The sequence below is a fragment of the Syngnathoides biaculeatus genome, chromosome 14 (assembly GCF_019802595.1).
Source record: "Syngnathoides biaculeatus isolate LvHL_M chromosome 14, ASM1980259v1, whole genome shotgun sequence".
NCBI classification, from domain to species: domain Eukaryota; kingdom Metazoa; phylum Chordata; class Actinopteri; order Syngnathiformes; family Syngnathidae; genus Syngnathoides; species Syngnathoides biaculeatus.
The window spans coordinates 23,909,383-23,924,999 of record NC_084653.1 but is presented as its reverse complement, the minus strand read 5'-3'; the positions used below and the strand labels follow the sequence as shown (position 1 = coordinate 23,924,999).

The window sequence follows — 15,617 nt, the reverse complement described above, 5'->3', positions numbered from 1 at the left end:
TAGAACGTTACGAGAGACAATTTCTCAAGTAAGGATTTCTTTTTAAATTTTTACATTTGTATATTTTGATTTGCAGTGCGTAATAATTCGAGAAATTTTATTCCTGATTTAAAAAAAAATTACTTTAAAGATTCAACTCAGAATGGATCAAAGTTGATCTAGAATGGACTTCCTATTTGCTGTCAGCCCTGATGTGGTAGGATGCTGGAATCCCCCCCCCCCCCTCCCTGCCTGCCCCCCATCCTCCCCCTGCAGCTGGCCCCCTTTTGTGTACAACGTGTAGACAAAGCGTGCAGTGTTACTTTTCCTGCTGCTGCGGTGGACATGAATAATGCCCCCCCGGGCCCCCCTGGGTCACATCACACAGCAGTCAATAAGACACACAAAAAAAGGAGCGCAGAAGGCTTGTGACTAATGGAGAAGGTCAACGGCGAGTTCAAATCCGCAGAGTAAGGAAAAAAAAAAACCACAACAACCAGAAGTGAAAGAATAATCTACGTCAAGTAAGTTTTTCTTGAAGAAGTGACATATTAGCAGTTAGAGGTTTTTGTGTCTGGCTTTTGAGTTATTTGAATTGCATGTACATCTGTTTTTGTGTCTCCAGAGAGGAACCATACATGGATGGGGGCGAGGGGGGGGGGGGCATCAGGGACCCATAAAGGCCCTAAGAAGTAACATCAATAGGAATGATGCAAATTTGGTAATCTCTCCCACACACACACACACACACCCTTTTTTGTATTTATATATATTTTTTCGCTATTCCTATCAAATTCCTCTTGGAGCGTTTCTCCTGTTTTGTTTTGTTGTTTTTTTTCCCCCCAAAGAACGATGATCTGTTTCGGATCCCACAAAACGAGCATGACAGGCACCAGGTCTGAGTTCTCCGAACGGGCCGACGGTCCAGATTCGTACCTGTAGTTTTGGTGTGTGTGCTGGAAAATGAGGCGAATTGTTGCCATTTTTGCAAGCTGGAGACACAAATCGTCCTCTTTATCATCATCATCATTTTCATGTCCACTATGTCTTCATTAGCGGCTGATTTTTTATTTTTTTTTTGGTCACATTATTACTAATATTATCATCCATCCATCCATTTTATTTTAACGCTTATCCCCATGAGGGTCGCGGGGAGTGCCGGAGCCTATCCCAGCTGTCAACCGGCGTGAGGCGTGGTACACCCTGAACTGGTCGCTGGCCAATCGCAGGTCACATCGAGACAAACAGACACACTCACAATCGCACCTACGGGCAATTGAGAGTGTTTTTAATTAATTTTGCATGTTTTTTGGAATGTGGGAGGGAACCGGAGTGGCCACACAGGCACGGGGGGAACATGCAAACTCCACACGGGCGAGTCCGGGATCGAACCCGAGTCCTCAGAACTGCGAGGCCAATGCTTTACCAGCTTCCGCCCCTATTATTATTATTATTCAATGTTATTTACTATTATAAATTATGGTTACAAATATTTTCAAATTTAATATAGGGTTAGTATAGTACAGGCTTTTGTAATTTGACAATGATAATGATAATATAAAATTATATTTTTTTAGAAAATCCATTTACCTTTTCTTTGGTTATTAAAGTTAAAGTCACACTTGGGAATAACTGGATATTAAACTATAAAATGATGGATTAAAGAGAGAGACCGCCCCAAGATTTCAAAGTTTAAACTGTGTGCGTGTGTAGAGTGGCGGATTTATTAGATGGCGCCCCCTTTTGGCGCCACACGGATGCTTACACAGAAAAAATGTACTTGTCCGTCCATCCACTTTCTGAGCCGCTTATCCTCACGAGCGGTTGCGAGGAAAATGTAATTATTTATGCTATTTTTTTAAAGTTAAAATGTCACAGAATTTAAAGTCAAATTAAAATTTTAATGGTTATAATTTTAAAAAGTGAAAATGGATACATTAGCTACGTACAATGTAAAATACATTATTTTTACCTGATATGCATATTATACACTACAAAAATTTGTGATGACAATGAACTGTTGATTAGCCGATGCAAAGAAGCAGTTTAATATGATGTGGGATGCTGCTAAGTTTTGGATGAATGCTAATGCTAATAATAATAATGATGATGATACTAATAAGAGGCGGCATGGTGGATTAGCTGGTAAAGCGTTGGCCTCACAGTTCTGAGGACCTGGGTTCAATCCCAGCCCCGCCTGTGTGGAGTTTGCATGTTCTCCCCGTGCTTGTGTGGGTTTTCCTCGGGTGGCCACTCCGGTTTCCTCCCACATCCCCACAAAACATTCGACATTAATCGGACGCTCTAAATTGCCCCAAGGTGTGATTGTGAGTGCGACTGTTTGTCTCGATGTGCCCTGCGATTGGCTGGCGAGCAGTCGGGCGCCCCGCATCCTGCCCGTTGACAGCCGGGATATGCTCCGGCGCTCCCCGCGACCCTCGTGAGGATAAGCGTCAAAGTAAATGCATGGATGGACTGTTCTAAAGTTAAAATAATGACCGTGCTTTGTGTCGACCATTTCAAGTGAACCACCGTGAACAACCAGGGTCAAATTATGATAAATAAAAGAATACAAAGTAATAGGTAATAAAACGATGATTTTAATACGTACACGATATGAGATAATAACCTCTGTAGGACTGCATGGAAATTGTTGATGACATGAGAGGCAAAACCAAGCGCGAGGTTTCCCGATTGCGTGGCGCTGGGGGAGGTCGCGCCTCGTGGGCGCGTCAGCCCCCGATCATCAGGTTACTTCCTCGACATCGTCGTCGCTGCGGCCCCGCGGCAGACTTTCACGAGCTCGCCATGTCCCGAAATGTTTGGAAATATGTCCTCAGCGTTCTCACTTTTTTCAGCTTCATTTTCCTGCTGCGCAACTTCACCATTGAGCAGGTGAGAGAAATTGATCTCCCCCCCCCCTTTTTTTTTTTTTTGCGTAATCTACATAATTACACATACTTTGGAAAAGATGTTTATTATATTTGTAAAGTGGGCGTGGTGATGTGATCTATCATATGCTGGTCCAGTGGAATGACTCTTTGGATTTGACGCCATCCTAGAATTTAATTTTTTTACAGTGTTGCTGAAGGTACCTTCTGCCATCTAGTAGAGTACATAATTACATATTTCTGCCCATCATTAGAGGCCACTTGCACGGGTAAATGAACTAAGTTACATTATTTGTAGAACCGGAATACAGCACAGCCTCGGTTTTTGACCACAAGCCGTTCGAGAAGCAGTTCGAGAAGCGATTTTTCGAAAACCAAATTGCTATTTCCCATTACAGTGAATGGAAGTAGAAATAATGGGTTCCAAGCCTAAAAAAATTGAGTTTTTAAAGCAGTTTTTTGTTAGCTTTTCCTGATAATAAACTGCATAGTAGGAATACATGTATTGTTTAAATACTTTATATAATAAAATAATTTCAGAAATATACTTATTTTTTTGCTTAAAATGTATGCTTTAGCAGTAGAGTAGGCTAGGCTGGGAGTGCATTGCCGTATCTGCAGCGACACTTTTCTGAAGTGGCTCATCACAACATTAAAATTTTGCAGTGCTCTGCTCCATTCGGCTTTATTGGGATGATGAAGTTGTATGAAATTATGGATTTTGTTCCATTTGGCACAGATAGCTCTGATATCAGCACTTGGGAGCTCCTTCTTGGCTTCAGCCTCATCAGACGACATCTCCTCCTCCAGCATGTTCTTCTGCTCCTCCTGAAGGTGGAGTTCTTCGGTAGTGAGCCTCTACTTGCCTCCTGTGGAGCCAAGATGGGGGTTTATAGTCCTCAATCGGCAGAATAAAACAGTCTCTACCGGGACACGTCTGCGTACAGTGGCAGCGTTATACAGACTAATAAATCGCGTCATGGGTGGGTCAACCGGTCTGGCCGAGCGCGTTACGTTATTTCCGGGGTTTGTCGGGGTGTTCGAGTACCGTTCGAAAACAGAAGCAAAAAAAAATCTTGAAATTTTCATTCAAAAACTGATTTGTTCGAGAACGGCGACGTTCGAGAACCGAGTATTCACTGTAATTCTCTCTGCACAATGGTCGGGAATCCCTCAGTTACAGTGAGCCAGAGTTCAAATATGTCGTATGGGATTTCATGTCATCTTTCCAGAACTGGAACTACCAGACTCTGTTACCGCCACTGAACTGGATCCAGTCATCATCCGTCAATGAAAGCCTCCAAAGGTTTCATCGCAATCCCACCTGTCCACATCCGGGCCAGCCGCAATCACCTGAAGAAGAGCTGGAGGAGCGGGACCTGTTGGAGTCCATCGATTGGCCCCAGCCGCCTCCCGGTTCCGAACCGCCCAGCTGGTCTCAGACGAGCGACCCGGCCCACAGTCTGTTTACAATCGTCCCGTCCAAAAACGGACAGGGCTGGTACGTGGGTGACCAGCTGGAGGTGCTGGTCCACCTGCACGACTTCGAGGGCCGACCCAAGCGCTACGGCGGCGACTTGCTGTTGGCTCGATTGCGCAACGCAAAATACAAGGCGGGCGTGGCCGGCCAGGTGCTGGACCACGAGAACGGACTTTATTCCGCTCGATTCCCGCTTCTGTGGGAGGGCTCGGCTCAGGTCGGGCTCACGCTGGTCCACTCGAGCGAGGCCGTCGCCGTTCTTCGGCGGCTGAGGGAGAAACGCCCCGATCGGGTGTACTTCTCGAGCGTGTTTCGCCGAGGTAATCGCTCTGAGAAGACGGAGTGCAACGTGTGCCTGCCGCAGGACAAGGGGCCGCTGTGCAACTTCACGGACCCTCGCTCCGGCGATCCGTGGTACTGCTACAAGCCCAAAGGTCTCAGCTGCGACACCAGAATCGACCACACAATCGGCGGCTACCTGAAAAACCTCATCACCAAAAAGGAATCTTTGCTTTTTAAAAGGTTTGTACACTCCGTGATCGATTGAAGTATTTCAAACACGACAAACTTTTGACCTCCAAATCCAAAATTTATGACGTCCTGCTGAAAATCATCAAGATAGGACTAAGAAGCTCATTCAGTTTTGTCAATCACCCCGTTCCTTAGTTGAAGCCCAAACCTGCACCCAATGAAGATTAAATATTTTTCTAAACTTCCATTCAGAAGTTTTCTGTTGATGCTCGCAAAAGTTGATTCACGGATAACGCTTCTTCCATTTTTGAGTGATCTTCGTCTTTCAAGTGTACCGCAGACTAGTACTGCACATCATTGTCGCTAATCCTGTTGCAAACTGTGTAATACCATTTTTCTGACGCCAGCGACGTGAACCTCAAAGTTCCCATTCACGCTTCCACAACAGACACCGTCAACGTGCTGCCTGCGAGAAACGGTACTGCGGACCTTCAGACTAATGACTCGGGGCTTGCGGGCGAATTATTCACATCATCATGTCTTTGGTCAATGTAGAAAGCGGCAGTCGAGATCCAGGTCCCGTGAGGCTGGGGACGTCCGGGTACTACTACCAGGACTCGTGGAGACCGTTCGGCGGCGTCGCCGTCCGGCGATTTGACAAGCCGTCTGCCATCATTAAGTGTTTGACCGACAAGTTGGTCTACATGTACGGCGATTCCACGTTGCGCCAGTGGTTCGAGTATCTCCTCAGTGCGGTTCCAGGTGAGCGCTTTGGTCTCACAGCATTGTGGTGCTTCGAAAGCAATTCAGTCCTGAATTGTTGCAAAATACTGTAAACTCTTACCTCAGTTGTCTGGATTTGTTTTTGGGTGGGACTAAAACGGGGCCCAGTGACACGTGGTTTTTGAGTTGGCCCTCTTCCACTGTCTAAGGACTGAATGCCATCATTTCGTCTGCGGCTATCAGTCGCACTTGTGGATTAATGTAAAACCTTCAAGCTACCAAACTAAAACCTTCTTTCTACAACTATAGCCTCCAGTTACCAATCTAGCTATGCCTCCAACCGCTAAAACTGCATCTTCCCTTAAGTGTCGTGTCACGCACGGAACTGCACTTATTGCGGTTTCACGGCGTAGCTAGCGGGCTCACGGACTGGCATTGGGTCCGTCCAGTAATCCACAGCATTGCTCAAGATTCTTCAGTTTACCCGTCAGCAGGATCATCGAATCCTGGATCAGTTTCTTGTGCGCCTAGCGTGGCGCTGTTGGGACGTCGATGTCTCCTGAGACAAAAAAACAACAATGCAGAGTGTTCGGGGTGTAGTCTGACACCCGAGTCATTGTTGACTGTCCAGAGATAAGATGTCAGACGCCGTCGTGTTTACTGTGACAGAGTGGAAGGTTTTTCCACGCTAAATGTCAAAGCACCCTGAAAGGAAGGACAGGTGTGTCAGTACAAGGTGGTGTCGGTTTTGTTTTCTCATTGTGTTCAGGCAAAGAAACATGTTCAGGCAATCTGGAGTGACTCCTCAATCTGATGGGCCACGTCCGGTATGCGGATGTGACATAAATTTATTTGATTCAGCGGGTGTTGGTATTCATGGAAATTATACGAAGAGGTATAGAGCAGTATTCTGCGCAGATCATGGATCCTTGGTTGGACCTGACCACTTATTTCCTCTTATCCATTGTTCCCCGCAGAGCTGAAAGAATTCAATTTGCAGAGTCCCAAAAAGGTGGGGCCCTTAATGGCGGTGGACAGCACCCACAACATTCTGCTGGAGTACCGCTTCCACGGCCCGCCCACCCGCATCCAGCCCGTCGCGGTCGGCAAGTTGCGCTACATCGCCAACGAGCTGGACGGCCTCGCCGGCGGTCCCGACACGGTGGTGGCGCTGGGCGTCTGGGCTCACTTCAGCACTTTCCCCGTGGAGGTGTACATACGCCGCCTGCGGCACATCCGCGGGGCGGTGGCGCGGCTCCTGGATCGGGCGCCCGAGACGACGGTGGTGGTCCGAACGGCCAACCCGCAGGCCCTGACGCAGGACTTCATCCTGTTTAAGAGCGACTGGTTTTCGCTGCAGCTGGACGCGGTGCTGCGTGCCATGTTCGAGGGTCTCGACGTTGTGCTGGTGGACGCCTGGCAGATGTGCGCGGCGCACCCGTACCAGCCGCATGACCTGCATCCTCCTCGGACAATTGTCAAGAACATGGTAGACGTGATGTTGTCCTACGTTTGTCGTGACGGGATGAGGAAGACTGTAGGATTTCCATAAATTGCACCAGGTTGAAGGTATGAAACGAAAAAACATTTCAATCAAATAAATGCTATTTTTACATTAATAATCAGAATGTAGCGTAAAACTTTAGCATCAATGTTTTCTTGGATAGAATTCTGACCATTCTCTCAATAGTGCCACTCTCGTTTTGGAAAAAAAAAAGACTTTTTGTTCTTTTTCAATGTGGTCTTGATACAGTTCTGAATGAGATCCTAATCAGACTGTCATGAGCAAGAGAGGGCGTGGCCAGGCCACTGGTCTGGGCGGTGGCACCTGTCACCGCTCACAGCTGTTTCACATTCGGACTGTAATTGGACGAGCATTTAAGTTGGAGTTTTTGTCACTGGTGTTTGCCAGTTCGTTGCCTTGCGTTAGTGAGTTGCATTCACTGCCTGTGGGGATTCTGTGGTTCTACACGTAAGTTAGAGTAACCCTGGTCACAGCGATTCTGTGCCCTTTTGTTTGATCAGTTAGTTTGCTTCAGAGTCATCGAACCCTAGCCCACCTAGCCTAGCATTTCTGTGCCTCTGCCTTGTCGGACTGCTCCACCATGTATGACCCAGTTTCCGGAATAAACCACATTGAACATTATGCCTCTGCCTCGAAGTCCTGCGTTTGGGTCCACCCCTGCACCAGAGGTTAGTGACACAGACTACTGTGTTTTGATTTGTGCTGACATGCATTTGGCGTTTAGTTATCACTCCTAACCAAGCGTCATGTCACAGAACGCATGATTTTAGCAAGGCTCTACATTAACACGATCAGGGTTTTGAAGGCGTAACTTTCATTTGAATTGCACATTCCCCAAGCGCATCTGTGTACCATTTCCTTCGTGACGTTAACTTTTCCAAGCGCACGCTACTGTCACCCAGCATTGCTTTTTGGACAATACTGCGAGAGGGGCGTGTCGAGACAACTCTGCTATCTGATTGGCTTTTATTTTACGAGTAATTGACAAGTCGGAAAGGTCCATTAAATCCTTTTCCGCGAGTTCTGTGACGGCAAAATAAATGCTGCATTCACAGGGTACAACAGAATTAAAATGTGGTTTCTGCGGGTACACCCAGTTGGTCAATCTGGGATGGCACGGAGACAAAATTGTAGTAATCATTAAAAAAAAAAAAAAAAACTTGTGGACATTTGCTTTTGGCGGTTTCTTCGGCGCAAATGCTGAACTAGTTCAGACATGACAGGTGAGTAAACAAACGGTATGCGTCGCAATAAGCACCTCAAACAAATTTGTGGCATCGCCGCGTAATAAAGACGGCGGGTGAGTGACTTTGTTTGCACGAGCTCTGTGATGCTGCGTTTGGGAAGGCAGAACAAATATTGAAAACAAAACATCGCAGCGACTTTCGCCTCGGACAGCGTGCGCGCAAGAACAACCGGTAAAAGTGTTTCAAACTCAAACTGACAAAATGCTGATCAATTCAACACAACTAACTGAACGAGTTGCTTTGCAGTTTTTTGCGGGATTAGGTTCATGCCCAGTGGTCGAGTCCACTTTGTCCCCCGCCCCGCGGTCGCAATGGCAACCGGAGCGACACCTCTGGCTCGAAGAAGAACTGCAGCGCAGTTCGCTCACTGCGCGCGTGCGTTGCGCTCGAGTATTAAAGGCTTACGTGAGGAGGGGGGCGGTGACGAGTAGAAAAGAAGCCTCTCTGACGCATTCGAGGACTTCCTCGACATCATCATGAACGCAACACCCCCCCTCCCCCCAAACGCCAAAGAACTTTCTTACGGTCAAAGTCACGCTCAGCATGTCCCGAACTGTTTGGAAATGTGTCCTCAGCGCACTCGGCTTGTTCGGCCTCATCGTTCTGTTGCGCAACATCACCACTGAGCAGGTGAGAGAACGAAGTTTTATTTGTATTTATTTTTATTTCTTTATGTATTTTCTTTTTTTTTTTTTTTTTTGCGTATTCACCCTGGCGGAATTTGTCTAACATGCACCATTCTTCTTAGTTATTTTATTTTGATGGGATTCAAATGATCTTTTTCCCCATTCCTTGCCTTCCGAGTTTTAATGACGCCCCGAATGAGTTTAAAAACGATTAAAAACAGGGTGTGGAATTTATTCGATTTATTCCTTTCTAATTTTATTTTCTACGGTGGATCAGCTGGTAAAGCGTTGGCCTCACAGTTCTGAGGACACGGGTTCGATCCCAGACCCGCCTTTGTGGAGTTTGCGTGTTCTCCCCGTGCCTGCGTGGGCTTTCTCCAAGTACTCCGGTTTCCCCCCCACATCCCAAAAAATGTGCAACATGAATTGGACACTCTAAATTGCCCCGAGATGCGATTGTGAGTGCGGCTGTTTGTCTCGATGCGCCCTGCGAGTGGCTGGCGACCAGCTCAGGGAGTACCCCACCTCCTGCCCATTGACAGCTGGGATAGACTCCAGCACTCCCTGCGACCCTCATGAGGATAAGCGCAAACTCCACATAAGCGGGTCCAGGATTGAACCTGGGACCTCAGAACTGTGAGGCCAACCCTTTACCAGTTAACCAACCGTGCCGCCCTCCTTGGTACAGTTCACTGAATTTGTGGAACGCGCAAGAACAGAAATAGTTTCACCTTTTTGGACAATTTTATCAATTCATCAGCGCATTTGTATGTGAACACTGTCCAGAAATGTAAACAAAGTAACGTTTGACTGAACTGTTCTGCTCCCTTCCTCCAATCTAATTTACGCAAAGGGAAATACTTTTTAGTACAAAATACCTCGAAATAATGGAGGATGATGTATTTTTTTTTTCTGTGCAGACAATTTGTGTATGCATACCTTATTGTCTCTTCAGAATTGGAGGAACCACATACTGGCACCACCTTCCGAGGTCCAGAACTGGATTCAGTCATCAAACCTCACTGGAGGCCTCCCAGCGTTTACCCGCAGTCGCAGTTTCTGTCTGCATCCGGACCAGCCGCCCTCACCTGAAGAAGAGCTGGAGGAGCGAGAACTGTTGGACTCCATCGATTGGCCCCAGCCGCCTCCCGGTTCCGAACCGCCCACCTGGTCTCAGACGAGCGACCCGGCCCACAGTCTGTTTACAATCGTCCCGTCCAAAAACGGACAGGGTTGGTACGTGGGCGACCAGCTGGAGGCGGTGGTCCGCCTGCACGACTTCGAGGGCCGACCCAAGCGCTACGGCGGCGATTTGCTGTTGGCTCGATTGCGCAACGCAAAATACAAGGCGGGCGTGGCCGGCCAGGTGCTGGACCACGAGAACGGACTTTATTCCGCTCGATTCCCGCTTCTGTGGGAGGGCTCGGCTCAGGTCGGGCTCACGCTGGTCCACTCGAGCGAGGCCGTCGCCGTTCTTCGGCGGATGAGGGAGAAACGCCCCGATCGGGTGTACTTCTCGAGCGTGTTTCGCCGAGGTAATCGCTCTGAGAAGACGGAGTGCAACGTGTTCCTGCCGCGAGACAGGGGGCCGCTGTGCAACTTGACGGACCCTCGATCCGGCGCTCCGTGGTACTGCTACAAGCCCAAAACGCTCAACTGCGACGCCAGGTACAGCCACAGCATGGGAGGCTACGCCAAAAACCTCATCAGCAAAAAGGAAGCTTTGCTTTTTAAGAGGTTTGTACTCTTGCCTCGGTTCTCGACCGCAATCCGTTCCAGAAGGCGGTTGTTCGAGAACCGCTTTGTTCAAAAACCGAATCAACCACCGTGTGAGTTATGTAATTTCTGGGATTTTTTTTCAGGGGTTCGTTCAAATCGACAATAACAAAGCACGTCGTGGGTGGGTCACCTGGTCGGGCCGCGGGCGTTCTGTTATTTCCGGGTTTTGTTAGCGGCGTTCGAGTACCGATTTTCGTTTGTAAACCGAAGCAGAAAAAATCTCAATTTTTGTTTAAAAACCGATTTTGTTCGAAAATTGAGGTACCGCTGTATTCCGAAAGGAGTCCGAACAGAAGAAGCCATTTAGGTACTGTACTGTTCACCCCCTAAAACTGTTGAAACGGAATTTGGTTTCATGCCTGTGTTTCTCCCTGTTGAAACCTTTGCAATCTACTTTCTTAACGTCAGAGGCAAGAACGTCATCGTTCCCATCCGCGCTTCCACAACCGACACCATCAACGTACTGCCTGCGAGAACCGGTACCGAAGACTTTTAAGTGAACCACGTACTTTTTTGGAGCAATGGCACTTTATTCACGTAATTGCGTCCGTCAATATAGGAAGCAGCAGTCGGCAAACGGATCCCGTCATGCTGGCGACGTCCGGGTACTACTACCAGGACTCGTGGAGGCCCTTGGGCGGGGTCCCCATGGGGCGGTTCGACGGGGCGTCCGCCATCACGCGATGTTTGACCGGCATGTTGGTTTACATGTACGGCGACTCCACCTTGCGCCAGTGGTTCGAGTATCTCCTCAGCGTGCTTCCAGGTGAGCGCTTCCGTCTTCGTGAGGGTCACGCCGGCTTGGTTTCGGGGGGGGGGGCAAATGACCGAAAAATGTCTCTCGAGCCCCGCCCCTCGCTGCTTTTCATCCTGTGCTCTCACCAAGCCGGCCGAGCATGAAAACAAGACAAACTCGACTCTGGTATGGTTTCACTTTCTTTGCTCACACACCACCGAATGGTGATGTGGTGATCCCATTTTTTTTTTATACAATATCTGTTTTTCATATTTTGGCACAGTGAGGAGGGGAAAATTAAAAAAAAAAAAAAAAACCTACGCAAAACAGTTTCCCTCTTTATTAACTTGCGTCGTGCTGGTATTCTGAAGGAAATTAAAACTCAATCGGTACCGTTTTACTGTGTGTAAAAGTCGAGTGATGCTCGGGGTCAACTCTGACTCCCCCCCAACCCCCACAAGTTTGTCTTTTTTACCCCATGATCTACTTTTGAAGCAGCCAGCCTCTCACGAGCTACTGACGACGGAGGGGTGATGATGCTCCCAATGTTATGTTATTAATGTTATGTGATGTACTATATATAACAATATATCTATTTAAAACACAGAATTAGCTTTTTGTGCACTGGATTGTCTGTGCTTTTATCCTAGATCAGGCTGTGCCGAGGTGGAATTTTAAAATGACCCACCATCTCATCCTGCACTTTCTACGTTAGCTTCAGACCAGACCTTTCCCACTCTGAAAAGAGAATCTCGTCCAGTTTAACCAAATTTTCTTCGATTATTCACATACTCTGACATTCATTGCATCTTAAAACAACAGCATTTCTTTTTTTTTAACTTTCTCCATTAATTTGGAAAGTACATGAAAGCAGCTCGTCTTTGCTCTACGTTGCCCAGACTGTGTCGCTAACTAAAGCAGCGTTGTTGGACGCTGCCATTATAAAACACATTGATGGGCTACGTAAGTATTGTGACATTTGAAACTGTGGGTGTAACGTAAACTAGGAAAAGTCTAGACATTAAAAGTATTTATTTGTTTTGTATTTTGCTATGCAGACGTGAAGAAAGTAAACCTAGAGAATCCCAAAAAGTCAGGGCCCTTCATGGCGGTGGACAGCGTCCACAACATCCTGCTCGAGTACCGCTTCCACGGCCCACCCATCCGCATCCAGCCCGTCATGGTCAGCGAGTTGCGCTACATCGCCAACGAGCTGGACGGCCTGACCGGCGGCCCCAACACGGCGGTGGTGCTGGGGATCTGGGCCCACTTCGGTACCTTTCCCCTGGAGGTGTACGTGCAGCGCCTCCGGCATATCCGCAAGGCGGTGCTGCGGCTCCTGGATCGGGCGCCGGGGACGGCGGTGGTGATCCGGACGGCCAACCCTCAGGAACCGCGACGAGCCGGCAGTCTGTACAACAACGAATGGTTGATGCTGCAGCAAGACGCGGTACTGCGCAGGATGTTCAAGCATGTCAACGTCATGTGGGTGGACGCCTGGCAGATGTGTTTGGCGCACCGCCTTCCTCACAACCTGCACCCTCCTCGGGCCATTGTCAAGGACATGGTAGACATGATGTTGTCCTACGTTTGCCGAAACGGGACCAGGAACTATCCATATTCCTAGGACGACACAAAACGATCGCGGTTAACGACGGTATCGTTGTTGTGCCTGTGAACTTGTCGAAAATGAGGCCCGCCTCGAGCTGTTGTACTGCGTTGCTGATTGACTGAAGGCGCTGGAGACGAGCCCCTAGCCTGTCAGTCAAATATGTTTGCGCTCTTGAACCTCTGACCGAATGATCTGTGCCACTGAGATTATGTCTAGTAAACTAGTCAACTTTTTGGTGTGTGTGTGTGTGTATGACAACTCAGAAATGTTAGCAAGCTTTTTAGCTCCTTAGCTCACTGGGTAGCTAACGGACACAAACCGTTAGCTTTAGCTAAAGTGTCTCCGTTGCGTGGTTTTACACCTGCCCGTGTGGAGTATTCGCTTGAGCACACGCCGGTCCGCCGGGGTTCTGAGAGTCCACCGGCGGCTCATGGCCACAGCTGTCCAACGTGCAGTCGGCTCAGCGCAAAAATGGCAATTTTGTCAAGTCCACAAAAACGAGCGTGTCCATTTATTGATCAAACAAGTCGATATAGTGATGATCATTACAGGCTTACGTAGCGTGCTAACGCGCTTATTCGAGTTGATGACTTGGTTTGAGATTGTTTTATCGCAGCGGTTGAAGGGCAGTTACACTCCGTGGCCGTAGGGGGAGCCGTGGAGCTAAAAATTGTGTGGCTGGAAATGGGCAAGACGGGTATAACCCCTCGCAGGTATGTTGCAGCCGTTGATTTATTTTTTTGTAATTATTTTTATTTCAACTAATTTCTGTCTTCGTCTTGCAGGCCGAGCTGATGACTGACTTTGGCAAAGAAATTTGTGTTGTTACTCCCGAGTACAGGCCGCCGTCGCAGTTCAGCACACGTCGCTTTGGGGTGCGAACTGCGTGGATCTCGTGAGGCCGACAAACATTGTCAGCGCTTGATAAACTGAAAAAGAAAGCCTGAGAGGAAGCGGATGGTTTCCTGTTGAAATACAGCGGTTAAGTGAGTATTATTATTATTTCTACATACAAGACTAGACCAGATAAATAATGGGATGTCGCTGATGCACTCCCAGCATGCTTTGCGGCACCAGAGACGTGACAACGTGACCGAGAACGGGGTGAACCCGTGACTTGCCTGCACCTGTCACGGTGTAGCGGTACGTTTTGTATATCTGCCTATGAAATTAAAAAAATGCACTTCCTCGTGTATGCCACAGTAGTAAAAAAAACAAAAACTGGTAAATCTGGATTTTATTTTGTATTCATTCCAACTTCGTAACAGTATATGCCTGCTATGTACTTGTCAAAATGTCCTTTTTTGTATTGCTGAAACATCCCATGACTATCGCGAAACACGCCAGGCGCGACCGTGTCGGTTTCACACGGAAATTTGGAACAGTTTTAAGACCGAAAGCAACGTGATTGAAAACTGGAGTTATTGCGTGGTTGAAAATATTCGTTGTCGCTTCTACAGCCTCACTCGTCAGCCAGTGTCTTTGTTTATTTTATCCATCCATTTTCTGTTGCCGCTTATCCTCACAAGGGTCGCGGGAGCGCCGGAGCCTACCCCAGCCGTCAAAGGGCCAGGAGGCGGGGTACGCCCTGAAGTGGTCGCCAGCCGATCGCAGGGCACATCGAGACAAACAGCCGCACTCCCAACCACACCTAGGGGCACTTTAGAGTGTCCAATGAATGTTGCGGGTTTTGGGGATGTGGGAGGAAACCGGAGTGGTCGGTGGAAACCCACGCAAGCACGGGGAGAGCATGGAAACTCCACACAGGCGGGTCCAGGATTGAACACGGAACCTCAGAACTGTGAGGCCAATGCTTTACCAGGTGCTCCACCGTGCCGCTATTTTATTTCATTTACTCCATTTTTTTTTTTTTTTTTTTTTTTTTTTTTTGGAAAGTTTAGGTTGTGCAAGTTTCATGTTCGTAATCATTTCACAACTTACACAAATGTTGATTGGTGTACCTCATTGACTGGTCGTTTTGTTAGGTACACACGTGAAGTCAAATATCTTGTTCAAGGCATTTATTCAATGTGTTTTTTTTTTTTTTTTTCCATTTCATGTTTATTGTGATTGAGCATCACGGTGGTTCAACCGGTAAAGCGTTGGCCTCACAGTTCTGAGCACCCGGGTTCGATCCCGGCCCCACCTGTGTGTGGAGTTTTCATGTTCTCCCCTTGCCTGAGTGGGTTTCCTCCCACATCCCAAAAACCTGCAACATTAATCGGACACTCTAAATTGCCCATAGGTGTGATTGTGAGTGCAGCTGTTTGTCTCCATGTGCTCTGCGATTGGCTGGCAATCAGTTCAGGGTGTCCCCCGCTTCCTGCCCGTTGACTGCTGGGATAGGCTCCGGGGCTCCCCGCGACCCTCGTGAGGATAAGCGGCAACAGAAAATGGATGGATGGACTGTTCTAACGTTTAAAATAATGACGGTGCTTTGTGTAGACCATTTTAAATGTACCACCGTGCACAACCAGGGTCAAATTATGATAAAAGAATACAAAGTTAGTAATAGGTAACTCCGGCACTCCCCGCGACCCTCGTGAGG

At 47.9% G+C, this 15,617-nt stretch overlaps 2 protein-coding genes and 1 long non-coding RNA gene across 5 annotated transcripts; all 3 read left to right on the top strand.

The window, feature by feature from the left end:
• Window positions 1–414: 414 nt before the first annotated feature.
• On the top strand, window positions 415–7,690 carry LOC133512546 (NXPE family member 3-like). The gene is made up of 6 exons (XM_061842283.1): window positions 415–423; window positions 542–700; window positions 4,103–4,872; window positions 5,229–5,299; window positions 5,377–5,583; window positions 6,522–7,690. The coding sequence occupies exons 1-6, from the start codon at window positions 415–417 to the stop codon at window positions 7,094–7,096; spliced, it is 1,791 nt and encodes a 596-aa protein (XP_061698267.1). The 3' UTR covers window positions 7,097–7,690.
• Window positions 7,166–13,357, top strand: LOC133512154 (NXPE family member 3-like). 3 transcript variants are annotated; one of them, XM_061841501.1, is made up of 6 exons: window positions 7,166–7,737; window positions 8,563–8,946; window positions 9,898–10,610; window positions 11,130–11,200; window positions 11,281–11,487; window positions 12,516–13,356. In XM_061841501.1, exons 2-6 carry the CDS (start codon window positions 8,860–8,862, stop codon window positions 13,082–13,084), a joined length of 1,647 nt encoding a protein of 548 aa, XP_061697485.1. In that variant the 5' UTR covers window positions 7,166–7,737; window positions 8,563–8,859; the 3' UTR covers window positions 13,085–13,356. The 3 variants fall into 3 exon arrangements, with proteins under 3 accessions (XP_061697485.1, XP_061697484.1, XP_061697483.1); XM_061841499.1 differs by having other exon boundaries at window positions 7,170–7,737; window positions 9,898–10,679; window positions 12,516–13,354; XM_061841500.1 differs by lacking the exon at window positions 8,563–8,946 and having other exon boundaries at window positions 9,898–10,679; window positions 12,516–13,357.
• Window positions 13,358–13,514: 157 nt separating this feature from the next.
• LOC133512556 (uncharacterized) lies at window positions 13,515–14,192 on the top strand. The gene is made up of 3 exons (XR_009798208.1): window positions 13,515–13,782; window positions 13,855–14,055; window positions 14,129–14,192. It is a non-coding gene; the product is annotated as an uncharacterized LOC133512556 (long non-coding RNA).
• Window positions 14,193–15,617: the final 1,425 nt, after the last annotated feature.